General features: G+C 39.3%; 1 protein-coding gene across 1 annotated transcript in view; it reads left to right on the plus strand.

The window, feature by feature from the left end:
- Positions 1–10,629: 10,629 nt before the first annotated feature.
- GPC6 (glypican 6) overlaps positions 10,630–26,873 on the plus strand; it is a 1,343,320-nt gene continuing 1,327,076 nt past the window's right edge. Inside the window, exon 1 of the mRNA XM_012647356.1 lies at positions 10,630–11,429. Coding sequence (XP_012502810.1) covers positions 11,270–11,429 — 160 coding nt within the window. The 5' untranslated portion in view covers positions 10,630–11,269. The remainder of the gene's footprint in view (positions 11,430–26,873) is intronic.

Genomic DNA, 26,873 nt, shown 5'->3' on the forward strand with positions numbered 1-26,873 from the left:
AGGAGGATTGCTTGAGCCCAGGAGTTTGAGGTTGCTGTGAGCTAGGCTGACACCATGGTACTCTAGCCTGAGCAACAGAGTGAGACTCTGCCTCAAAAAAAAAAAGGGTCAATATGTGACGTGGGCAGGTATAAACAGGAAGGGGAAGATTGTGGGTGCCAAATGTGAGTGCAGACCTGTAGGAAAAGGGGCTGCCTACTTCACCTTAGCTCAAGCCAAATGTGGGCCCCATTCTGCCAGATCTTTGAAATTTTCAAGGAAAGCACAAAATTTAAATTTTGTTTTGTCATATTTCCCAATTTTAAATGGTGACACTATTTAAAATTATTTAAAGGCCAACAAAACACTTATGTGTGCCAAATCATTCCCCAGGACTGCCATTTCATGTTTTAGAATCTCAAATATTAAAAGAGTTAATTGAATTCATCTATATCTTCTTAAGGCAGGTTCTCCAGAAATCTTTGTAGGGCCCTGGGCACTACCACTCCCCTAGAAGCTGGAGGTTGCTGTGGAAATTACCTTTAGTGACAGATTGGTTTATACTCCTTGGGAGATCAAGGCAACCATGTCTCCCTGGAACAGAAAAATATAAGATAAACACAATTTTAATCTGTAGTAGGGACACTTGCCATATGTTTTTCCTACATGGCTCCACTTAGCTCCCCAGTGTGTCTGTGGGTCTCTGATAGGCTTGACTTTGGGCTGCTCAAAGCCTGAGCTCAGCCTTTGTTAATTGCTATAGCACAGTGTACTCCATAATTGCTTGTAGGACTTATTTTATAGGAAAGTGCTTAAACTTTTATAAATACAAGTTACCATTTCCTTCAAAACTCTTGTCCATATTGTTTTGTATTATACATGCACAAGAATTTAAAAATATCAGAAATTAACTATTAGTTTTTTCTCCTTAGCATGTTTTTGTTGGCCTGAAAACTTCCATCCACTTAGTCAGTGTATAGGCTGTCAGCTGAGTTAACAAAGTCAATTCTCATCTTTTATATTTCTAAGAAGTCTCTTAAACTTAACGCAGAGACAGCAGACTTGGTAGCTATGGCTTTTGATTTGTGAAAGCTAGAAGCATTCTGAAAGAGGTCTAAGAGCTGAAGGAAGCAAGCTCTGTTGTATAGGCCATAAGTGAGAGGTTGGAGAGAATGCAAAATACATAGGCAGCCAGAGCTATTTCCCTGTTCAATCCTAGATAGAAATGCTGGGTGAAGGGGAGCAGGGAAGGCTGGAGGATGCAAGTAGTTGTAAGTGTTCCCCCATTCTGTCTATAGGCTGTACCGTGATAGGATTAGGGCTCCCAGGGGGTAGAGATGTGTATTCTGACTCGCCTATCTGAAGATACTCATCGTCTGTAGCACGTCTGATATTCCTTGTCCTACCATGGTTTGGAAGTTGTGAAACAGACAGCAGGAATGCAGGGGCGGAGTGAGAGACCAGCAGAGAGGTGCAGGAGGTAACCCAACCTCTCCAGTGCCATCAACAAAGGGGCAGAGATAGGTTGAGAGAAAGAAAACCACCCCCTACTGAAAGTTCACACACGCCAGTGTGTGTACAGGATTCTAGCTGTAAAGAGAGATAGCACAGCCTAGAATATGGTGTAGACCAGGAAGCCAGAGACTGAACAAAGACCCATTTATATCTCAGAGAATGCCAATCGAGAACATAACAATAACCAATGACTAGATCATTGATCTGTTTTCACTAATGCCTGACTCACCATGCTCCCTTAGGAAAAGAGGACCCTCTCTGGGAGGCGAGATATGTCTGAGAAAATTCTTACGTGACTAAATTTACCTGGAGTTAGCAAAATTAAATTTTCTCCTACTGAGTAGAAGAGAGGCTTGAAATAGAAATTAAGAGCCATTACAAAAAATAAAGGAAGTTCCATTCCTTCTACCTGAGTTTGTGGCCTGTGAAAATGCATGACAATTACACAGACATAAAATTTTCCATTCAAGTTGCTACCAATTGCAATGCATAATAGTTTTACCTGATGGTTGACTAGTCTTGTAAGTCATCTTGAACATGAGCATGTTTTACCCAAAAAAATATAGAAAGAAAAAAAAATCTTCTTGCCAAAGTCCAAAGACTTCTAATGAATTTTTCAATTTAATATTGTGATGTCCAGTATTTTTGTTGAATGGTGAGTAGGTCATCATCATTTAAAAATCTTAGATCTTACTTTTCATTAGTTACTTTGTGAAATATTTCTTGTGCAAATATCTAAATTGGGTTATACGTTGTATAGCACAAACTACTTTTTATGTGTGCCCAAGAGAATCACGGTTTAATTATGTTTCATTAAGTTTAAAATAAAGATGAAATTCTAGTTTCTTAAATACCGTGTTCAAATGTTCTTTTCTTTTCCTCTCAAATTTGTGTAAACCTGTCTTGCTCCTTAGAGACTGTAATGTGATCCTTCATCTCTTCAATTTTTGTATTAAATCATCATCTTAAACTTGTAAAAGCAACATATAAGCCAGGCAGCATGTTACACGTTTAAAATAAGGTTGTTCAACCCTCTGTGGGGTTTTAAAATCAGTTATCTACTTAAATTAAGGTAAAAGTCAAAGCAGATTTAGTGTCCTTCTATGCTATGCACACTCACAATACTGTTCATTACCATGAACATGCCTGTACATGTTTGTTTCCCAGGAAAAATAGAGCCCTATTCATTATTCATAGAGGTCCTCCGGTACAGTAAAGACATTCATTCTCTAATGGCTCTATGACTAGGGTGTTGTGAAGCCCAAAGATGTTATTTTTGGAAGATAGTTTACCAATTAAAAGCAAAACAGCACCAGATTGCTTAATAATGTCCTCAACATTGATTGGCTATGATTACAAATGAACATGGGGAGAAAACCAAAGACACATTGCTGCCTGTTTCTCTGCTTGCTTGTGTCAGATATCCCCCTAGAAACAGATCAGTAGTAGATGGAACTTCCAACTTACAAACTCAGACTTTTTTTTTCTCCAGGTAACTTAAAAATTATACCAGATTTACTCTCTCACAAACATTTAATTATTTCCCCTTGAAATGTAATAAAATGTGCAAAGTTAATATAAAAGCAAATGTTAGAAATGACTGCTTGGAAGTGAGTTCAGGCTATGAAGACAAGTAAGACCATTTTCTTCAAGTAAAAAACAATGATGTTTTATATGAAGCTAAATATATTCTAATTATTTTGTGGCTGATAAAGAACGTAGGATGTCGGCCATAAATGTTTTATGTAAATTCAGTGGAATGAAGTTTTAGATTTTGACTTATCAATTACAATACAGATCAAGATCAGAACTATTTTCTTAACCATAGATCTAAAAATTATTAGTAGTTGGTATTTGTTATGCAGGCTGTAAACCTAAGGATTTATTACTCTTTTCCTTAGCTTTCACCTGATCTTTTAAAATGCGACATAGTTGAGCAGAAGGTAGTCACACAATGGTTAGGAAACTTCGCTCAATGTAGAAGATAGAAGTCCATTTGTGAACATTTTAAGGAATTTAAACTTAAAAGAAAAAGCCTAAGCATATAAATCTTAATGGAAAATATTTGTATTGACAGAGAATATACTGCAGGATTTGTCTGGCCATATTGCTAAGCTGGTTTCCTGACTTTGTAGAAAGCACATTTGATTGCCTAGTTCTTGTACATATTCATAGTGATGACTAAGTTGAGAAAACAAGTTTTCTTTGTACTTCTGATGTCCATGTATATTCACACCAATCATGAAGCTGAATGGTCAGAGTTTGAAATGCTATATTAGAATTACTATTAAAAACATTCTTGTAACTGGCCTAAGAGATGCTATTCATTATTAAAGAATCAATTATTTTATGAATCAGCCTGGTTATTGGCATGTCACTGGATTGACATTATTGACCTGGTTCTGTAAAGGGTTTGAGTTTTTCTTTGTAGAGTGGTATATTCATACCAACCTGGCTGTTTTCTCCTACTTATCTTTCTCGTGACCAAGTAATAGTCACTTGTATGGTTTCTAACTGGGATGTGTAAAACTGTAGCTGATGAATAGAGAAAAGCTAACTGCTTGGCCTCAAGAACATTGTCTCTAACCCCCTTTCTCCCCCAGCCCCTGTGCCATCAGTTTTCTACAGAAAATATGATGCTGCCTTATGGTGTAACACTCAAACAAAGAAATGTTATTGACTTGTGTTTACCGGTAGATGATGCAGAATCCATTTAAAATTTCCACTTTCTTTTTTTTCTTGCTAGTATCTATGGTAATTTCAATAAAATTGAATTAATTTAGTTATCAAATTTTGAAGTTATTAGAAAGCTCCTGATATTAAAAGCTTTGAATATGTTGATCATTGAATTTTAGAATATGCAGATTGCTTTCCATTATTAAGGGTAATATCATATCTAAGTGTGATCATAGATAGCAAGGTTGTTCTGTTTTTTTGGTTCTTTATTTTTTTTAGACTAGGTCTCTCTCTGTTGCCTGGGCTAGAGTACAGAGTATCATCATACCTCACTGCAACCTCAAACTCTCAAACTCCTGGGCTCAGGTGATCCTCCTGCCTCAGCCTCCTGAGAAGCTGGGACTACAAACGCATGCCACCTCCAGCTAATTTTTCTATTCTTTGTAGAGATGGGGTCTCACTCTTGCTCAGGCTGATCTTGAACTTCTGAGCTCAAGAGATCCTCCCACCTCAGCCTCTGAGAGTGCTAGGATTACAGGTGTGAACCACCACACCCAGCCCAATAGCAAGGTTTAATCACAATAGTATCTTAAAATTTCTTCAGGGGGTGGTGAGCTTGTGCTGAGCGGAGAAATAATTCTTAAAAAAAAAAAAAATTCTTCAGATTTGTTCTGATTCTAATCAAACAATTCAAACAGTTTTATAATTTATTTATCTAAGTAACTTTTTGTTTATTTTCATCCTCTTAGGTTGTATTAGGTTAAAAAAAAGCTTAATTGGAAAATTATTTCTTTTACTGCTCCTCAGAGCACGCACCTTCTAAGCTCTTCAGCTTTCTACAGAAAACAGTTAAAAGAGCAGAGGCCTGTATGTACTAAAATAGGTAATAACAGATACATTTTATGGGTTCATCATCGGTTTTTTTCCAAATCTAAGTCTATCACATGGCTTATTTAATGTTGAAATAATTAATGACAGGTAATTAACCCAGAGCCTTTAAAATCTGAGAAATCATTTTAATAAAGAGTAAATGTGCTCCACTGATGAACGTTAGCAACATCTGAAGAACTACTCCCCAGCAAATAAGCTTGTGTTGTTATCCACTTGCCTCAAGGAGTGTTATTGTTTATGGTGCCAGATGATCTGAAAACTATGCAAAGCTCCATTCATCTTTCAGAAAAGCAAAAGAATCAGAGTAGTGACTGCCAAGATGTATGGTTCCAATAATCTAGGTATGTCAAATTTACTGCTCAGCTACAAAATCATCTCTTATTATATTAATATCTGAATTTATAACAAGTAAGGCAAGGTTAAATGCAACTACAAAAATGCAAGTTTACCCATCTGCAACAGGATCTTCATTTGCCCCCTTCTTTTACCCTTACCTATCTGATTTGGAAACACTGCAAAAACACATGAGCTCTAAATAATGACATTGTTGACGGCATCTATTAATATTGTAAGCCATCAAGTCAAAATGAAACTCTTCCTGATAGACAATGAATTTTTCTAATGATGTTATAAAATGACGCTTAGTCAGTACTACATTTGGCAAGGTTGTTCCAAGGCATAGAGTAGTCTTAACACCAATTTTTGAAAGTAAATATTTCTGTTACTTAATATTTAAGTGTATTTAATAACTACGATGCAGTTCTAGGCATGAAAATCACTTACAATCAATGGAGAGTAGACGCCTGGGTCATTAATCAATATGAAAAATTGAAAATAGTATTTTAAACAATTGTAATTCCTGAACATATTTTCTGGTTGTACCTTCTTAAAGATTGATGGTACTATTTTAGCTAAATACGAGTAGGGCTTAAGTTTATACAAAATACTTTCATTGTCTAAGTTTCTGGCATATATGAAAACTAAACATAATTAAATAATTAGAAGTCTTTCAATTCTCTTGGCCAAACGCTGTCGTAATTTTTAGGCAAAAATCGGATTAAGCAAATCACATGATTCTCTCTTTTGAAGGCAAATAGTTCTGGCTCAGGCGTCTTAGAATATTGCAAGACAAGAAGAATCTGTAGTCCCTCAATGTGTGGTTTTCCCCCAAGAGAGCATTAGCAACCCAGCTTGTTCTCAGCTGCCTTAAAGATATGACTTTAACTGGCTTAGATTAGCACTTGGTATACCCTTAAGGCTCAAAAAATGTTAAATGAACTATTAGGGTTTGGTTGGGTATAAAGCATAAGAAGAGGATGAAATATTATTTTCACCATTTCTGGTCATTATTCACCCAAGTTTACCTTTTCTTTTTCTCTAACTCAGCAACCTTCCCATTATCCAGGCACCTGGCAGAGCTACTGTTGTTAAATTTCTGACAGCTTTTTCATTACAGGTCCTGTTTTTCAAGAGTCCGGTTAACTAAGTGATTTTGATTTGTGCCAAGCTGAGATGTGGAATAGACACTTGAAGTCCATTCTCTTGTTTTCATAAGATTTTATTTGAAGTTATTTGTCCTACTTTGATCTAAAAAATACTAAGGAAAAACTAAAATTCATCCAGTTTCTCATTCATGAATTAGTGCAACTAAGCAAAAGGATAGTAAATTCTGTATTTTTTTTCCTTTTTTATAAACCCAAGGCATTTAAAAAAATCACCAAGAAATTTTATACCCCAAAGTTGTTATTTTATTCAGAAATATATTAACAGCCATTTGTTTTGCTTATATAAGATAACGGTAAGACCTTTTTACTTTGTAAAACATGACATAAATATCTTTTTATTTATATTAAAAGTATGACATACATTTCAAAACATTTTTCTCATAATAAAAAAGGACTCACGTTTACTACAGAAAACATGAAAAATGCAGATAAGAGAAGAAAGATTTAAAATCAACCAACCAAGTCAAATCATATTGAATTCCGGTCTTTTTTTATTTCTTGTTTCTCATTCTTCCCTGAAGGCTCAGAAGCATCTTCTGGAAAGCATTCCTGATTACTTACCCTATACCCCCTCCATATACAATTACCACACTATAATCAGTTATACCTGGCATTTTCATATTCTTTCCACTCATTTTACATACAATCTCATATGGTCTGGCATCCATAACATTACGCTACTAAAATGTTTCTCTTGAAATTTCCAGTAAGCTTCTTTATCATTATCCAAGTACCATTTTTTCCTACCTTCCCTGTTCTTGGTGTTCACTGAAATTTGCTTTATGTTTGAAAATCTCCTAACTTGGATTCCATAATGCTACCTAATTTTTATTCTCTTCTTACATTTTTAACTTAATTCTTGTCTCTCACCTTCAATTTCTCTTATTCTCCCTCGAATATGGTGTACAGATTGATATTACCTTCACATGTAAACAGCAGAAGGACCAACTAACACTCGTGGAAACTACAGGATATTTATTATTTAACAAGAAGTTCAGAGGTTGACAGTCCCAGGGCTGGTTTAGGGGCTGAAACAGGAAATCAGGGATTTAAGTTCCTTCCTTCCTTGTGTTCTGTCATTGTCTGTGTTAGCAATGTCTTGTTTCCTACTCACTTGATGGCCATCTAGCTCTCAGAGGGTAGGAGGCCGAGGCAAAAAGACCCTTATGCTCGTTTAATCAGGGAAAAAATTATTGCTCATAAATTTCCTTAAGTCACATTGGCCAAAAGGGGTCTTACATCCACCCCTACACCATTTAATAGTGAAGAGGAAAGGGAAGAGAGAAGGGACGATGGCTGTGGGGTAGGTAACTGACAGAGGCTACTCTCCTTGCCTGTCAACCATGGCTGCTCCTCAAGACTGTCTTTTTCTCTCTATAACCCAAAGTCTCTGATGTTCCATTCATATTATGCCCAAAAAGGGTTGTTGTGAAAACCAGCGGTAATGTGAAAGTGCTGTATAAACAGGAGTCATATTGTCTTAATAAATTTACGATATGTTCCCAATGAGATGATCTTAAAATAAGTTTCTAGTAATTCTTCTTGTGTATTGAACCAAGCACAAAATCCCATGCTAATCCTTTCTTCAGAATTTATCTTCATCTTCTTTCCATTTCCACCCTCCTATTGTAGGTCTCAATCACCTGATACCTTTACCACGGCAGAGACTCCTGCTTACCTGTCTCTTGCTTGTTTGCTGCTTCTTTCACGATGCTCATCAGCGTTCAAACGTTTTTCCTACTACACACAATATAACCACTGTAGCTGGCATTCAAGCCCTTCAGCTAACACTTCTACCTAAACCAAATGTGTGCTCCTCAATATGGGCTCTCTTCTTTCTAGTCAGGCCTCTTCTATCAACCTCTGTAACATTCCATACTCATTCCAATACCTCGTCTGGGTTCCTGCTGTCACCATTAGCTGGAATGTTTGACTTTGCCTCTTATATCACTGCAAACAGTGCTACCTTACCCAACAAGTGGACCAAGCAGCAGGGGTTGAGAGCACCAATAAAGCAAGTGACCTAATTCTTTGGTCTGACTAGAATTCACAAACCTACCCTAAACTGTTTGATTCTCCTGATGGGATTAAACTAATCCATTTATGGTTAAATTAGTAATTATTTTCATGTACTACCCTTACCACAAATCCTAAGATCATTTTATAAGTGTAGGGACTGTAAACAATAGCCTAGTGTTATACAACTGCATTGAATACTCATTAGACACAGAATTAGGTGATCTTCAAATAAGTTAAAACCATATATACTATGCTTTTACCCATTCTTCCTATACCTCAATTTTTTAAATTGAATTATGTGCTATATACTGCTAAGTCAGGATAAATGACAGTGAGTCCCAGCATGAGGTAGTAGGATAGGGGAAGTGTGCATTTACCTCTTTCCTCTGGTGTGCATAATGCTGTTTCCTGGCTATAATAGAAACACAAGTTTGAAGGAGGTCATGTCAAATATCACAGAAGTAATGCCTTGGCTACAGCAGTTCCTGATCCTACCAACCTCATTCTTTGTCCACAAAGATAGTAGAATATGTTCTGTTATCTTGATTTCTGAGTTTGAGGAAAAATAGTTCAGTGATTTAAGGTCTTTCAGTTAGCACAAATACCAGGAAGGCAAAAATTGTGCTAAAATTTTAAGAGAAAAAACGATTATGTGAGTTGTAGTTTCAGAAAGAAACGTTTAGGTATGGAGTTTTTGTTTGTTTTGTTCTGTTTTGTTTTTGCCTATGGAGTCTGAAGAAGAAAAATTCACCCTGTAAATAAGACAACCTCATTTTTAAAGCATTTCCAAAGGTTAAATGAGGTCGGATCTTAAACTTGAGAGTCTTTTTGTGGGTTAGGAGAGAAGGAATTTATTAAGGAGAGGAAGAAGATGTAGCTAATGTATTGTGATGATGATGATGACAAATAGAATGATTTAAATTTCATGAGTCATTCTTTTCAGGAAATTATCTGCATGTGTACTTTCATAGGCGAACTCCACAAAACTGGGCATTACCCTTCAATAATTTCTGAATAATGTAGTGACTTAACATACATATAGCCACGTAAGTGAGTAAGCATTATTATTAGTAGTAGTATTTTGGCTTAGATTTAACTAAACTACCTTGGTAGTTGCAGGACATCTAAGTTTCAACACAAACTTCTGTCTAGCTGATTTTAGAGACTGTCCCATTAGCATAAGAAAGTCAATGGAAATTAGGCAAACCTGAATTTTCACTTTTATCCCATTTCACAGAACAACAGTGTAAATGGGGAAAGGAAGAAGAAAGTGAATTGATTTTCCACTTGAGAATTATGTTAACTTGTAAGAAAACGTTGGGTCTAGTATGTGAGAGCATTTGGTGAGAAGGAGAGAAGACACCACCCCCTCCCCTGTACCTTCCTTTATGCACACCTGACCTTTGCTCACTTCCTTTCTCTATGCTTGTCTTCTGGTTCTTATTAGCTTTCTTATTCCTCCACACACTGGAAAGCTAAGCCTCATGATTTCTGATCCAAGGCTATGGAATATTTGAAACGAAAAAAGAGGAAATTTTTGAGTCCAGAACCAAACATTTAAAAAATAAATAATGATCTTTGATGTGTTCACCAACTACCTGCCTTAAGAAAACAAAACCAAACAAAGCCAAACAGAAACTAGACAACTAGTTAGAGCGGTGATTGTGCTCTGCCATCCAGGGACTCCCTATATGTTTATTTCTACCCCGGCTTTGCGTTTCAGTAGGTCAGGAAACATACACTAAGAGCAACAATTGGAATTGCATCGTCCTTTACCGCCACAAAAATGCGGTTTAATAACATAAGTTAATGACTTAAAAAACACATTGGCTCTCTATACGGTTTATTTGTGTCATTAAAGGTAGCTTTTCGGATCAGCATGAAGGATGTGAAGTGAATGAGAAAATAGGAACGTTTCCTCCCCCCCTTCTTTCTACCGAGTAGAAGGAGATCCAGTCCAGGTTTTGCCTTTGACTGCCTCTGAATTTCGGCTGTGCAATGTGTAGCACGTTTCTCTCTCCCCCCTCCTTTCTCCTTCCCTCTTGCCTCCAGTGTCTGTCTCCAGGATTTCTCTCTTCCTATTTCAGGAGGACTCTCACAGGCTCCCTCAGCCTGTGTGAAGCTGAGGTTTCCCCTGGATCCCGTATATCCCCGACACATACCTCCACGCACACACGTCCCCGAGAACCTCGCGCTCACACCGACATACACACGCGCGCACACACACTCGCTCTCGCCTGCCCATCTCCCTCCCGGGAGAGCCGGCGCGCCTTCCCACCTTCGCTGCACACTCCGGCGGCAAGCCTAGCTCGCAGCGCTCCAGGATTCTGCGGCTCGGATCTCGGATTGCAGCTCTGAACACCCATGGTGGTTTTTTAAACATTTCTTTTCCTTCTCCTCATTCTGGTTTTTATCGCTCCTTTTTCGAGCTGGAGAACTAGCGGAGCAAGGCAGCTGCTTTCCCAGCCAGCCCTGGTTGGCTTGCCACCCTCCATCTGGCTTATAAAAGTTTGCTGAGCGCAGTCCAGAGGGCTGCGCTGCTCGTCCCCTCGGCTGGCGGAAGGGGGTGACGCTGGGCAGCGGCAAGGAGCGCGCCGCTGCCTCTGGCGGGCTTTCAGCTTGAGGGGCAAGGTGAAGAGCGCACCGGCCCTGGGGTTCACAGAGCTGGATTTGCATGTTGCACCATGCCTTCTTGGATCGGGGCTGTGATTCTTCCCCTCTCGGGGCTGCTGCTGTCCCTCCCGGCCGGGGCGGATGTGAAGGCTAGGAGCTGCGGCGAGGTCCGCCAGGCTTACGGTGCCAAGGGATTCAGCCTGGCGGACATCCCCTACCAGGAGATCGCAGGTAAGCGCGGGCGCGCGGTCGGAGCGGGCTGCAGCCCTCGGCTGCCGCACGTCCCCCTGGCCGCCCGGCGCCCCCTTCCTTTCCCCTGTTGCTGAGTTGGTGTTCACTTTCCGCTAGGGCTCTACGGGACGCTGCGTCTCCGCGCTGGGCGGCTGATGCTCCTTCGCCTTCCCCAGCGGGGGAAGGTGTGCGTCTCCGCTGCCTCATTGTGTGCACACGCGGGAGCACCCTTTTCCCTCCCTGCCTCCCTCTGCTCTCGCGCCCTTCTGCCCCCTCAGTTGATGGCTCAGGCCAGGCGGACGGGGAAGCCCGGACACTCGGGGGTGGCCCCAGGGAGCGGGCAGATACCTGAGCGGGGCGCCCACCCCACGCCTCTGGTTCGGGCAAACTTGGAAGAACTGCGACCGCAGTTCGCCCAGCGCCACAGTCTGAGTGGCGCCTTCTCCACTCCCGCCCTCGCGCCGGCAGGGGCGGTGGAGAGACGCGGAGGGCTACCCCGTCCCTCTCCACTCTCGCTGTCTTGCGGTGAGGCAGAGCGCGCAGCGCCCGTGCCGGGGGCGGGCAAAGCTGTGGGGACCGTAGACCGGGACCCGGTCTCGGGACGTCGGCATTTCAGAGCTGGTTTGGGGAGTTCACGGGCTGCTCGTTTCAAATTTGGGGCGGGCTTTCCTGTTCCTCTGTGCTTCCCCAATTGCTGTTGGTCACTCTTGGCTGGGGGACACCCCGCCACCGGCGCGGCGCCGGGTCCAGAGCGCGGCCTCGTCCGCCAGCCGGCTGTGGGAAGCTGAGCGAACTTAAGCGTGTGGCTCAGCTGGGGATTCGGCTCGGGGTCTGGGGACCCGGTGTCCCCCGCTTGCCCGGGCACTAGCGTTCCTCCACCGAGAGCTTGAGAACCCTCACCCTCTTTCTCGGCGCCAGTACGTGTGTGTAGCGCTTGGTCTCCAACAACTTGCGCAGCAGTCTGGGTGCATGTTTTCCGGCTCTTAGCTCCAACCGAATCCGAGTTTCTCTGGGGCTCTGTGAATGAAACGTGTCAGGGAGAGATAATCCTTTGGCTGCGAGAGAACAGAACTGAGAGAGGCCAAGGGAGGCCAGGAGATGCTGCGAAGGCGCGGGCTGCTCAAACCGGGCGGCTGAAGTCCGTAGTGACCTCAGATCGTCAAGTCAAAACGCTGAATTTCCGTCATCCTCTCTCTGCCTTTTGCCAGAGAAACTGGTCGATGGATGAAAAGCATTTTGCAGATATCTTAACACATCACAGTTTCGATACGTTGTGGAATTGCTCTTTTATTATGGTTCATCTCCAAACTGTAGAAGTGAGGGCTTTTAACTTACACGGAAATTAAAACATTTATAAAAATTTGCGCATTGCCAAAAAAAAAAAAAAAAAGGCTCATATATCACTCAAACCGCGCGGCGCATTATGTAGAGGGAGCCTTTTTCAGTTCAGACCCATTCCCTCTGCTGAGTCTGACGCGGAACCTGTGGTGAATTATAAGCCTACTTTTCTATCCCTGTCACTTTCTTCCCTCTTTTCCAGAACTCCTTAATTTGTTAATCAATGAATAGAGAGCAGCTGCTGCCACAGCTCCTTAAGTTTCTTAACTCTCCTTTGTCTACTGTTACTTCATTCTTTTTAATTAATTGATAAGGATCAGCTTTGCTTTTTCTTTCCCTCCCCAAATCTCAGGGAATTCAACTTTTAAAAGGTTTGTAGTATGGATCACTTCTTCTAGGAACTTTTTCTCCTTTAATCTGGGCTTTTTCTAACTATCTTTTAAACACACAGATATTTCCCAACACGATTTCAGATAATATATCTAAAAGAAGAAAATAGTTAAGTATTTTTAAATTGCTTCAGTATCCTCTAGTGGATAACGGGACTCTCAGGGGACTAAAGTTCATCCTTAGCACTATGCACATCTCTTTAATATCAAAGTGAAGATTTTCAGTCTTAAATCGTTTCTGTAGTCATTATTTACTTTGCTGAGAACATTCCCATAAATCCTTTAGTGGATTTTTAACTACAGAGGTCTTGTTTTGTTTTTGCTTTTTGTCTCCTCCCTCACCCTTTTACATTTGCAGTATTTGCTTATTAGCTATGAATTTCTAAAATGTGTGCACTTTTAACTCTCCTACTTTCCAGGACTAAGGGCACCTGTTGACTTTGCCTTAAGCCTGGTGTCCTTTGATGTTGGTGGACTTAATCAAGATATAGGTCACCGGGGGGTCAGGGACACATTTGATAGGAAAATAATGAATTAAAAGAAAATTGTGTTTTTAAGGATATACTTGCCCCCCGCCCAAAGTAAACTTTACTTAATGCTACCTATTGCTGTTAGAATAATCACTTAGGAAATATGTCCTGTTATTAAAGGAACACACTCTTTCTCTGCTGCCTTGTCCTTGATACTGTTTACATTTAATTATCTAGTATAAGTAAGAGTTTCTATGGTGGTTATCTTTTCTTTAAACTTTTTTTCATCCTTTGTCTTGTTTGGACACCTAATGGTTTGCTGGAGAAATGGCATATGTCATTGGTCAGCCAGGGAACATGAAGTTAAAAGATTTGCTCTTTCGACTTCAGGTTCATGAGAACTGTTTCTAATTGAAAAATATTTGCAGGTAGTTTGCCTAGTAAAATAACTGAGAAGTAATACTGACATTATGTTTCATCATGACATTATTAAAGTTTTACTCAGAACTCACGATTGTAAAATAGTGTTGCCCTTTTCTATTCTAGGATAGAGGAGAGTTCTTCAAACTCAGCAGATGAGGGACTGTGAGAGGTAATATATAAAGTTATACTCTCAGAGAGTGTTTGGGAAGGAGGAAGCCTTCAAGGGGCAGTTTGCACCATTAATCTTCACTCAGCCCTGATTTTAAACCATTGCAAACAGATCAGATAGACTCTATCTATCCTTGTTTGAAAAACTTCCAAAGGAGTAGATTCTTGAGCCCTTCTCAGCAATCCATTCTAGTTAGTAATTCTTGTGGCATAGAAATGTTTTCAGATATCCAGACAAAAGCCTTCACAAGGTGCTTGCTTATTTTTCTCTGTTCTATCTCTGGGGAGATGTTGAGCAGTGGATCATCAGGTTCTTTGTTAGGGCAGTTATTCTGATTAAAGATCAGTATGAAACATTCGAGTCTTTCACTGCGCATCAGTAAATATTACGTCATTTTCCAGTCCTACTCATCTTGATGGTCTAAACTTCCAAAGGAACTCCACAACTGAAAATAGCACCTGCTTAAAAGTCTGGGAAATTCAGAGAATGTTGTTTCAGGCTTACTCTGCCACTATTTTATGCCTTGAGCCTTTCTTGGATCATTAATTACAATATTTTGGGTAGTTAATAATGACTTATTGGCTGACGTGATCATGTTTTCATTATGTATCTAATGTAAGTTAACGCTCTTATATATAGAAATTATTATGTGCCCATAACCTATTTAAAAACGTTACCTTTAAAACATTACCTTTACTGAATCCTCTAATAACTTAGTAGATACTAACATTATCCCCATTTTATAGATGAAAAGACTGAACAACAAAGACTTTAATTAACTTGCCAAAGGGTGACCCAACTAGTATGTGATAAAGCTGAAATTCAGACCCAAGCATTCTGACTCCACAGTCCATAGACCTAACCTGGCCCACGACTTACAGTATTAAGCATTCAGCATGTTTTGAATAACTGTATGCAAAGTCTATTCTTTTTCCATCATATATAGCCTGATACTGTTAATCACCGTATACATGTATGTATTCCTCACAGTTGTTCATGAAATAACAAAGATAGAATACTTTTCTATTTTCTTACAACATATATAATTTCTCAAAATCACTTTGAATTTGGAGAAGTTGGGCAGCTACCACCACTAAATTGTCATGTCATGCATAAATTGTCATTTATGCATTTTCATGATCATTTTATTGCAAAGATACAGTTATATAAAACATGGAAACTAAAATATATGGTTTCTTTCGATACCTTTCTCAGGTATTTTGAGAGTAGGGTTACAGCTGAATATGAAGGCGGCATTAAACTCTTTCCCATATCTTTGATATCAATTTATCAAATATTTATCTCGAAATCTATAGTACCAAAAGAAAATTCCTTTATGTCCCACTGATGTTCTAGCAGTATTTTTAGTTCTTCTTTATTGGCTTCAAGTTTCAAATTATATAATGCCTTATTTTCACTGACCTTTGTCCCACAGGCCTTTCTTTTCTGGAAGCCTGTCCTCTTGTCTACTTTTCCAGCAAACCAACTTATTTAACACATTTGCCATTAACACAAATCTTTTTTTCAGTCTGCATGTAGATATCTGATTGACATAAATGGGAAACCAGTGTTTGGTAACTCTTATTCTTTTATAGCTATATTAAATATCCTAGTTTGGGATAAATTGTTTTAATTTCTGTTTATCTGCCTGCTTCAAAGATTTCTGATTTCTTTGTCCTCTGTTTAGTTGGCTGATTTCTTTAAAAATTTTTTTTGAAGAACAGAACGGTGTAAGATATAAATGAATTAGCTGAACTTCAATTTTTTTTTTTTTTATGATTTGGCAAGTCACCAGATTTGTAAAAGAATCACATTAATTCCAGGTATCAAAGCAATTTAAAATTTGGGCTATTAGAAGTGCCACTTGTTAAAACTCTTGATTTGGGAATTAATTTTAGAGTGATCCTTGCAAACAGAATTATGTTAGCTGATTTAATTAGAGGATAATATGTCATCATTGGGAACAAGAGTTCATTTGAGTTGACTGATACACTTTTTTACATAAAACACATCTTTTAACTGTACCTTTGCGTCTTAATAGCTTGTGAGTAGAAATGTAGGCCACTATCAAAATTGATTTAAAATGTACAGTATTACATTCTTTAAAATATTATGGTATAAAGACTGTACCATAATTCATGTAAGAAAGTAGTAGTATTTTTTAAAATTATGGATGAAATTTATGAACACTTATAAAATACAATTATTAAGTAATTTTAAACTAAAATGATCTACTTTAAATTTCTAGATTTGTATAGAAATGAGTTTAGGGTACAAATGTAGTAAAATAATTGTTTTTAAAGTGATTTTAACCTTTTGATCTTAACCTATATCATATTCAAACCCATAAAAGTAATATAAAGTCTTATTTTTCCCTCTAAATTCATATCTCTCAAAAGACTTCTAGCAAGGCCAGTAAGGTGATTTAGAGTTGTCTTGCCAGTATAAGCAGCTGTTTAATATTCTTTAAACCTTGGTGCTTATATCCCTTTACAGACCAAATTCGGCTATGTTAAATTCTTTAGCTGGTACATAATTTGACTTTAAATATTTTCATAGATTTCTCCAGTATTATTTCATTTTCATGATACTATTTGAAAGTGTTATTAACTCCCCGGGATAGTATATTTGTTAATAAAAGTTTTCATAGTAGTAAGTCTTGGGTAAAGATTTTTAAATTCTAATAATCCTGGATGAAAATATCTAAGAGTTTTTTAATAATCTTGGATGAGAAATATTTTCAAACTAATGTGCCAGTTAGTAACAAAGGAAAATAAAAGTTTGATGCCATATTTTTACATTATTCAAGTTATTATTTTAATAACCTAGTCTCCCTTTTCTGTAGGCATTTTTTTCATTCATGCAATAAACATTTATTGTATACCTACTATGTGTAAGTTCCTGTGCCAGGTGCTGGGTATAAAGTCCCAGAGGATTTTAATCCCAGCAGGGAAGCAGACATTAAGGGCACAGTTCATAATTAATTAATTATGGCTGAGATAAATGCACAGCACTAAGGGCACCTGGCACTGTGAAAGCATTTTATAGGAGCAATTGATCTAATCACAGGGTCTTGCAAATGCTTCCTTGAGGAAGAATAACGGGATCTGAAGCATGAGTACCCTTCAGTAGGAAGGAGGAGGGTGGGGTGGAAGGTGCACACATTTCCTGTATGATGAGAGCACCCTGAAAACAGGAGAGGTCCATTCCCTGGGGGAAATGGCCAGTGAATGGGGAGAGGCCTGTGAGAGAAACTAGAGAAGCAGAGCCTAAGGGCCAGGTTAATGACTTACATAATGATCCAGAGATAGCCTCTGCTTCTCGGCCCTGTGTTGTTGACTTTTTCACAGCAGGCCTGGACTTTTAACTTAAAAGCTTACCAGTACTCAAGATTTTACTCATCCAGTTATTTCAAATACAGACAGAGAGGCAGGTTTGTAACCATTTAGAGCCTGCCTGTTTTGTGCACCCTGCAAAACTGCATCTGTCCTGCTAGCCCTGAGTAAGACAAACCCTGGGGCAATCAGACTGCAAGCTGCTGCAGCCCTCAGCAGTTCTCTGACCCAGAGGCTCTCCACCATGTTGCTGAGCGACATTGCCTAGATGCGTAATCCCCTTCTCCCATTGCCCTCTCCCCCCCGGGAGTTCCTTTCACCTCCTGCTCTTTTGGGTGATGGACCCTTTGTTAGCTGTGCAAAGGCTCATGCCCTGAGGGACTTTTCCTCACTAGTGACCTAAGTGTCTTCCAAATAAAGCTTGCTGAGTGCTACTGCCACCTGGAGGTCATGCCTTTTTCCTTGATCAGTCCTGAAATCCCTGGAACTCACTACAAGGACTTTGGCCTTTAGCCTGAGAGCAGTGAGGAGTTGTTGAAGAGGTGTTTTAATCAGGACTGGATGTGGTTTTGAAATGTTACATTGGTTGTTCTCTGGAGAAGAGATTCAGAGACGCAAAAGCAGATACAGGAAGAGGAGGGGATGCTAGGTTGGATGAGAGTGGTGAAAGGGAAAGGAAGATTTTAGAAATACTTAGAAGGTGAAATGGATACCACCAAAGGGACCAGTAATCAATCAGAAATATTTATTCAGCACGTACTATGTGACTGACAATGAATAGGGATTGGTGTGTGTGTATGTGTGAGAGACAGAGAAGAGAAGAGGAGAAATGAAGTGTCCCAGAAACGTTAATTGAATTACCAAAGTAATATAAATACTTTGGCATAGTTTATGTGAGCGTTTTAGTGGAGACAAACCTCAAGATCATTAAACCAGCTGAGAACTATTAAGAATATCTGTATGCCTGAGAAAAAGAGATTTCTCAAATAGGGTCGAATGAATTGTTAACTCTCAGAGAGTGTAGAGTCATAAAAATACATATAATCAGCTATGTCCATTATAAAATTTAAGTCACAGTTCTTTGTGCTGTGGCAGTGTAAAAAAAAACAAAACAAAGTTTTCACCATAATGGAGAATTAATTAAATGATGCCATCAGTGGCTCAAGTACCAAATGTCATTACTGATTATAATGACAGGAATCAGAGAATGAAACTGAATGGAAGTGGGAAAATTGAATTGGAGGCCTGAGGATGGGTAGCATTTGACAAAGGACGGTGAAAGAAGGCAGTAGTCAGGGTGGAGTTAAATATGTGAGCAGGATAGGGTGGGTGGAGAATGGTGCAGAAAGAGATCTAAGAACCTGTGGGAAATAATATTGAACAGATAGGGTGGGATTGGATTTTTGGAGGGCCTTGAAAACCCCAGGCTTTATGTGACTGGAAGGAGGTCATCCTTCCTGGTTCTTGGCAGTGAAGTGACATAATGGAAGTATTGTTTTGGATTGGGCAAGCACTGTAACTGCATGGATTAGAGAGGCGATCATTCTAGGCCAAGGGGAGGGAAGGAGGACAAGAGATACTTAAGTTTCAGATATGTACTTAAGCAGGAGACGCTAAGGGCCCAGTGGAAGATGAGAGGAGTGAAGAAGGGGTAAATAAGGCCATCAGAGAAGGAAGAGGCGAAATTAAAAAGAAAAATTAAAAAACTTAAAAACTTGATTCCTTGACTTAGAAGTTTCAATAAAAGTTTAAAGAGGATGAGTTGTTGAAACTCTTGCCTCAAATAGCCTGTGTCAGTTAAGATACTTTTGGCAGCTGGTCACAGAAAATCCTGACTCAACTGGCTTACACAATCAGGGAAAGCCGTTATTTCACATTACAAGAAGTCCCAAGACAGGGCGGTCCTAGAAGTGAGAAAGCGTTGAGTTTACAGTATCATCAGGATGCCAGGTTCTCTCCATCTTTTGGCTCTTAAGTCCTTGTTCCACTAAATCACCTCCAAATGGACACAAGATGACTGCTAGAGTACCAGGAGTCAAAGTCTCATAATGATGCCCAGAGGCACAGAAAGGGACTAGTCCCTCCCATGCATGGCTCTCCATTGATGAGGCAGACCACTTTCAGAAGTCCCCCAGCAGATGTGCCCACCCTTCTTATTCCAGAATTTCTTCCTATACTCATGCGTGGAAGGGAAGGGAAAGGGACATGGTCCTTGAGCTGGATCTGTCATAGTTACACCCAGAGGCAGGAGCCAATGGCCATTGAATTGCCTGATTAACCTTCATCATCTTAAGAATTCCAAGGAATTGAGTGGTAATGGAGAAATTCAGAGAAACTACCCAGACTGTCTGAATTAATTATGTATTTGGCATTGTCACTGACCCTGAACGGTGTTGAACTGATAAATATTAAACAACTGGTCTGGGAAGGGGTGGGGGATGAGGGGGGTGGAGGAGCCATAGCATTTGCCCATTTCTACCATGACCTGTTTCAAGCAGCTAACAGTTTAACAAACAGGTTACAAAATTCCTGAAAATTTAACAATCAGTTCTTTCGAGTTGGAAAGAGTGAGGGTCATTTCAGGCTGTAATATGGAATATTTGAAAAAATACCTATACTTGAGCTCCAGTACTCAGATTCAGAGAATCTGATTTAAATGATTTGAGAAGGGGCATAGTTCTTCTTCCCTCCCTCTCTCCCTTACTGTTTTCCATTCTTTCATAATTTCTTGCAGTAATTCTGATGGCATGCTTCCAGGGTTGAGAACAAGTGATCTAGAGCAGTGAGTGCTTCATAAACTTTACCATGCCTCAGAATCACTGGAGGGCTTGCTAAACACAAATGGCTGGATTCTTACCCCAGAGTTTCTGATTGAGTAGATCCAGGATGGGGCCTATAATTTGCATTTCTAACAAGTTCCCAGGTGATGCTAATGAAATTGGTCCATGAACCATACTTTGAAGTTCTGGGAGCCACACTTCGGGTGCCTTTTAATGTGATTTTAAATACAGGTTTCTGTCAGGGTAGACTGTCAGATCTTGAGTAATGGTTTTTTGTTGTTTTTCACCTTGATCTTGAGTAAGATAAGAATCTCCACCCAAAAAGTATGTTACTACTACAAATTGCACCACTGATCTCCTCAGATTTCCTTTGAAAGTTTACATGGGCCACTAGGATCACCAAGGAAAAGAGCGGAGTTGGACCAGGGCAGTCCATACCACCTCTGGCAGGGACAAAAGGGGTCAGCCAGGGGACCTCCACATTGCTTTAAAGGGGACACGGACAACAGCATTTAAAGTTTCTTTCATTGTAAGATCCCTATTTTTCTTTGCTACTATGGTATGCTTTATGTGGGTACCTATGAGTCTTGTTATTTTTTGTTCTTTTTGGAAGATTTCCGGTCAAAAGTAATTAATTCTGCCCTGCTACCTCCTCTGTGAGCTATTTTTCCTACACTAGCCTTCCAGGTGCAGATCTAGCCATTTTTTCCTGACCTTAGACTCTTATGCAAGGTGACTACATTTAGAGTTGGTCACTCTTCATTTTGTGCACATTAATTAAAGGTATAGCATAACACATTCTGGGTACGCACACTTCTGCATCCTGTAGGCTTTCCTGGTGGCTTGTATGCTCCGTATTATAGTTCTTAGGTTTCTCAAGAAATTGGTTTCCTCTCTTTGTGCCCCGAGGACTGCTGAGATGAGCAGGGGCCAGTGCTACGAGGCTGAATTTCAAGGAGCTAGAGATATTTCCTCTTAAGGTTGCAGTAAAGTTGAGGCAACTATTTTCTTTGCAAAGAAAACACTTTGAGGTCTTCTAAAAAAAGATGAATAACTTTCTCTTATTATTTTCTTAATAGGTGAGAATAGCTCAGAGTCAATAGCACTTGTGAAGTGAACTTGAAAAAAGCCACCATGCACAAATATAAGTATTTTAAAATGACAGGCTTTAACTTTGTCCTGAAAAAAAAATGTCTTTTAGCTGTTTGCTTATCCTATTTTTTTCCCTAAATCTCGATGATTGGGAGTTTTTAAAACTTAAAAAACTGTAAAATTTTAAATTGCTGATAATTTATTTTCTTTTTTTACAGCAAAAGGTTTAAGAAAAGTTTTCTTTAAGTACAATGTAGTAATTTGTTGTAAAAGAAACGACTGCTGGAAACTAACCTGTAAAACAAAAACCATTGTGGTATCTTTTGCAGTTACCTTCTAAGATTCATATTCCTCTCAAGAAATGTTTGTACCAATGAGCTGATTTCAGAAGCCAGAGTATTTGAAACCATTTTTAAATGATCCTACTAGCTACAGTAAAAATCAACCAATAAACGAATCAAGATTTTGTCTGTGACTTCTGTTTTCTGTTTGCCTACCAAATGTTTTTAAAGCATTTAGGAGCTTTATTTTGAAAACAAGAATTTGTAATTCTAAAGTACTAACAATCTGGAAATGCAGGATTCCTGGACATTCCTATGTGGTGATCTATTACAGCATCTCCTCCAGCTATATATTTGCCTTGAGCTTGGAAAACTCAGTTTACTGTTACTTTTACATTATCAAGTGCTAATGTGTGAAATGCTTTTATTATGCTTTCACTACTCATTTGATTATATGGTATCTTATTCAATATTCTTTCACAGACTTGGGGTATTAGACACCAGGTCAAGTATTATGTTAAGAGCTTAGGCCAATCTTTTTATATGAGTGCAATAAAGAATATATTCATTTCACTTATATTACCACATGGCTCTCATAAAAGGTCAGTTTCAGTTGAATATAAAATACCTTGCAAATGGCAAATCATATGTCAGCAACAACATACCTATTATGAATAATCTATTTTCAATTACCGTCTTCCCTTCTTTAAAAATATAACTTGATAATTTCTTAGAATCACTTAGAGGGCTTCATTATGTATTTTGTACAGTAGACATGAAAATTGTCCAAACCTGCCTTTTTCTGTTTTAGTAAAAATATATAAATATATATAGAGAGGGGAATCACATTTAAATTCTAGTTAAAACAAGTTAGGTGCATCAGATATTCACAACAAAAACCATGAGTTATACTTTTTCTATTTTATTGTTAACAAAAAATTTAACAAGTTTGAATCAGTTTCTTAGCCTCAGCTATTGATGTTAAGATACTTTAATTTTATAAGAAGTTACATGCATAAACGTAAGATGATTGCTGTGATTTAGGAGTGGCAATGTATTCTTACTCAGAACATGCTCAGTGGATGACACGAAGGTTTTCATTTAACAAAGGGTAGACTATGTATGTATAGGTTAGAATGATCTTAATTCTATGTGGTGACCAAGGTTGTGTTTCATAACTGGAATAACAATTTCTTATAACTGAAAAACCTGTAACATATTTCAAAATGAATTTTAATGTTTCTAACCATTAGTTTAAAAAGTAACACTCCTGACAAAACTGTTGCTATTCCTCTGAAATTATTTTCAAAAGTATGACCTTATCTTTGAAAGAAAAAAAGATGAAAAATATATTTTAAAAGGACTTGAAACAGTATTTTTTTGGAAAACATGAGCCTCTTTCACAATTTCTGTAATCAGGAAAGATGGCAAGATGGAATACAAATAAGCAAGAACAGGCTTTTCCCAGTTCGACGTTTCCTAAAGCTGTCTTCATTCAGGGTGACAATTTCGATTTTAACCTAATTAAGCATTAGAGAGAAACAGTGTCCTAAGAGATAAGCCTGAAGGTTCCTGCAAAGTACTGAGATGCTCATTACCTCCCAGGCACTGCTGGGGAGACGGTGCCTGGGACTTCTGGAAGGTGCAGTGGACGCCCAGAAGGAGGCTCTGCTGCACAGTGCCAGCCTGTAGGTGCGCCACCTTAAACCACATTTCAGCCTGGTTACTGTGGAATTGATTTTCACGGCTCATGACAGAAGCTGTTTTCAGCCCATGAAAAGGAAGTGGCTGGAGCTGATACTCCTAACACAAACAGCAAATTGCTCCATGGCTTTCAGAGCATTCGAGGTCTGTTACCTTAAGGTTCTAATGGCCTTTTAACAGTGTTTCCAGCTGAGCAGCAGATGTAAAGGATACTGAACATTGAAAGCACTGTTCTTTTTTTCCCCTCCCTGAAAGAATCATTTTTTACAGACATTGTACTGACACCATATCCTAGGACCTATTCACTGGCATGTGAGATTGGAAGAACGGAAACAAATCTCAGATAAATAGGAAGTATTATCAGTGCCATAAATCTGCCACCTTATTGGGCTGTCTGTCCTGTATTATCACCCGTCGGGAAATGAGGTGACTGAGGATGTATTTTGACCATTAATAGTGGCCCCATCTGGTAATATCACATCGGGGGAAAAAAATAATGGAACCTTGTGAAGCCTCTAAAACTCCTTATATCTTAAATCGATTCATTTTAATCCTGAAAATTGCAGTGTCCGTCTGAAAACAATACATTTAACTTTTAGGATTATATCCAGTCTACCTTTTCTGTTCCTTTGAGTATTTTGTCCTCTGTTGGTCACGGTTGTGAAACGTCTCCCCATAGGCAGCCACGAGCCCCCTACACAGTGAACTCGAAGGCCTTTAAATTAAGGTTTAGTCTGTTGAAGGAGGTTGGTATTTCAGTCTTGTGGACTTCTGGGGAAAAACCGTTAAACATAACTGAAGAACACTTGTGGAACTGGAGGTTTTTCCATTTTAAAAATTAGAGAAATAGTATGTCTTTTGATTTCACTTAGGTCCAAGCAATGCTTCGTATTTCCACTTTCCAGCGGTAACTAGCAGAGGTAAGAGAAAAACAGCCACGCAGATGAGTCAGCTTGCCTCACTCTATGAAATCGCTCGTTTTACAAGCTTTTGGAAGGACCTTTAGGAAGTTGTGAACTGCCACCATTTTTGTCCCCAAAGTTGATAATATACACACATTGCAACTCTCTTCTTCACTCGTATAACCCATCTGGTTTTCCACTTGATGGGTAACAAGAAAAAACATTTCAGTCTGATCTATTTGAAAATTTAGTCTGATTAGTTAGCCTTTCTGGGTTACTGTTGATTGTGTGGGATACTTACTGTAGTTGTAGTGGTTAAGTAGAGACTCCTTTGACTCCTGGCTGCTCTACTTAGCCCTTTCTGAACCTCTCTGTGCCTCAGTTTTTCCATCTGTAAACAGGGCTAATACTCCCAATCTCTCATCATTGTGATCGTATTCAACGAACTGACATTTACAGAGCTCTTAAAATAGTGCCTGACCTATAATAAAGGCTATATACATATTTGTCAACTAACATAATACATGAGAAGACAAATCTCTTAGATGAGGGTACGGGGTGACTCTTCCCCAGGAAGGAAGCAGGATGAAGGTCTTTGAGCTCTTCCTACCTCTGGAGCCCTGCTGGCCCGCATGTCTGGGGTTGGTCTACTTTGTGATCTGGTGTCACTCAACTTGGGAAGGACTGGGTAGCTAGCCCTTTCGCCTGTAGTATTCACCCTCACACTGGCCTTTCTGGCCCTGAAAGCCTCCTGAGACATTGGATTGTCACTCAACTAGTCTGTGGCCACGTCCAGGGGATCAAGGACCATGGTAAGCCTTTGGTTTGCAGCTCAGCTGCTTTTTAAGTCTTCCTAGGAGGGCTCTGTGGAGTGCTGGCCTAGACTTGTGCCTCCCAGGTGTGTGTGTGGGGGTATAGCCTCCTGAGTACTTTGTGCTCCATATCTTACCCTAAGGTTGGTACCAGGTAGCCCATCAGGCAATCTCTTCACAGAGTCCTAAACAGAATTTGGGCCAGGAATCTTGCTTCTCTTTGGCTTCCCAACATTGAGACAAAGCTCAGAGAGAAGAAACTGGATGACTTGGCAAACTGTTCACCTCCCTTTTTCACACAGATCCCTTGGACAGGGACAGGCTTGCTGCCTTTTTCTCTTTCTGGCTGGATCTCAAGCCGTTCACCCAGATGTAGAGACTTTTGCCTTCTAAAGAGGTCATGGACCTTCATGCCCTTAGAGGTGGGAGTCTGAAAGGAAACAATGAATTAAGGGGCAAGAAGAATGGAGTCACTTAAGTATTTGCAACATATTATACCCATTATACAACCAACGTAAAAACTTCTGAAGCATCTCTCAAATATCAAGTAAACTTGGAATAATATGAATTCTTTATTTATATGGAAATGTTTGGGCTTCCTGTCAGATGCTGTCACTGAAGCAAAAGGACTTAATTCCTTGTTTTGTGCTTATGAATTGGCTATTTAAGTTTTCTTACCTCTTTAAATCCTAGTTTCCTTATCTATGCAGAGAGAGATTTCAAAATGAATGTCAGTTCTCCTTTTCCCAGTTCCCTTCTGACACAGGTGTGGTGGTGAGAAATCATCCTATTTCTTATCAGAAGAGAGAAAACCTAGTAGGCTGTAATCCCCACTCTAGATTTAGTCATTTTTAATTTCCTTTTATGATGAGCTTCTAAGAGAGAAGCTCTAATAGAACTTTAAAAGGAGATCTTGAAATGCTGTTAAATGTCAAACAGCAAGGCTTTTAGAAACATTTGCCTTCTCTTTTTTTGTGTTCTCTTGGAAATGGCACTGAAACTTCTCTCTCATACCATTTTCATAGGTTTCTTTTGTGCTTACTTACTGTCAGCGGAATGATCTGACACATTGCTTTGATTATTTTGTTTAAACCAGCGATTCTCAAACTCGAGTGTGCGTCAGAATCACCTGGAAGCCTTGTTCAAACATGGGCTGATGGGACCCACCCTGGGAGTTTCAGATTCAGTAGATCTGAGATGGAGCCCAAATTCTGCTTCTAACAAGTTCCCAGGGGATGCTGGTGCTGCTGCTTTCTGGACCACGCTTTGAGAGCCACTGTCTTAAAGTTGAAGCCTTCAGCTATCAACAGTTCACTTTGTTCTCCAGTAGCTTGAGAATAAATTTCAAACATCTTGGTTTGACATTCAAAAACTCAGATTACCTTTCTAACTTACTTCCAATCACTCATCTTCTAGAAATTTCCATCTGATAAAAAGTTATTCACTCAATTCACTTTTCTTCCTGACTCATTTTATTTGCACACACTCTTGACAGTGCTCACTTGTCTTCCCTACCTTTCTCCACCAAGTGAAATCCAACCCAGCTAAAATACTCTTCAAATTCCCCTCAAAATCTATTTCAGATTTATTTGTTCTAGGCCGTCTAGTTCCTGTTCTTTTCTTTGCCAAGTTTGGGTAGTATTTGTCGCTTTAATTTTAATTAATCAAGTTCTACTCTTATATTTTCTTGCATTATTTAAAATGAGGTACTTAGTTTTTGTTTCCCAAATTTGCCTTTGAGATATCTGA

Source organism: Propithecus coquereli, unplaced genomic scaffold (assembly GCF_000956105.1).
Source record: "Propithecus coquereli isolate 6110/MARCELLA unplaced genomic scaffold, Pcoq_1.0 Scaffold262, whole genome shotgun sequence".
NCBI lineage: Eukaryota > Metazoa > Chordata > Mammalia > Primates > Indriidae > Propithecus > Propithecus coquereli.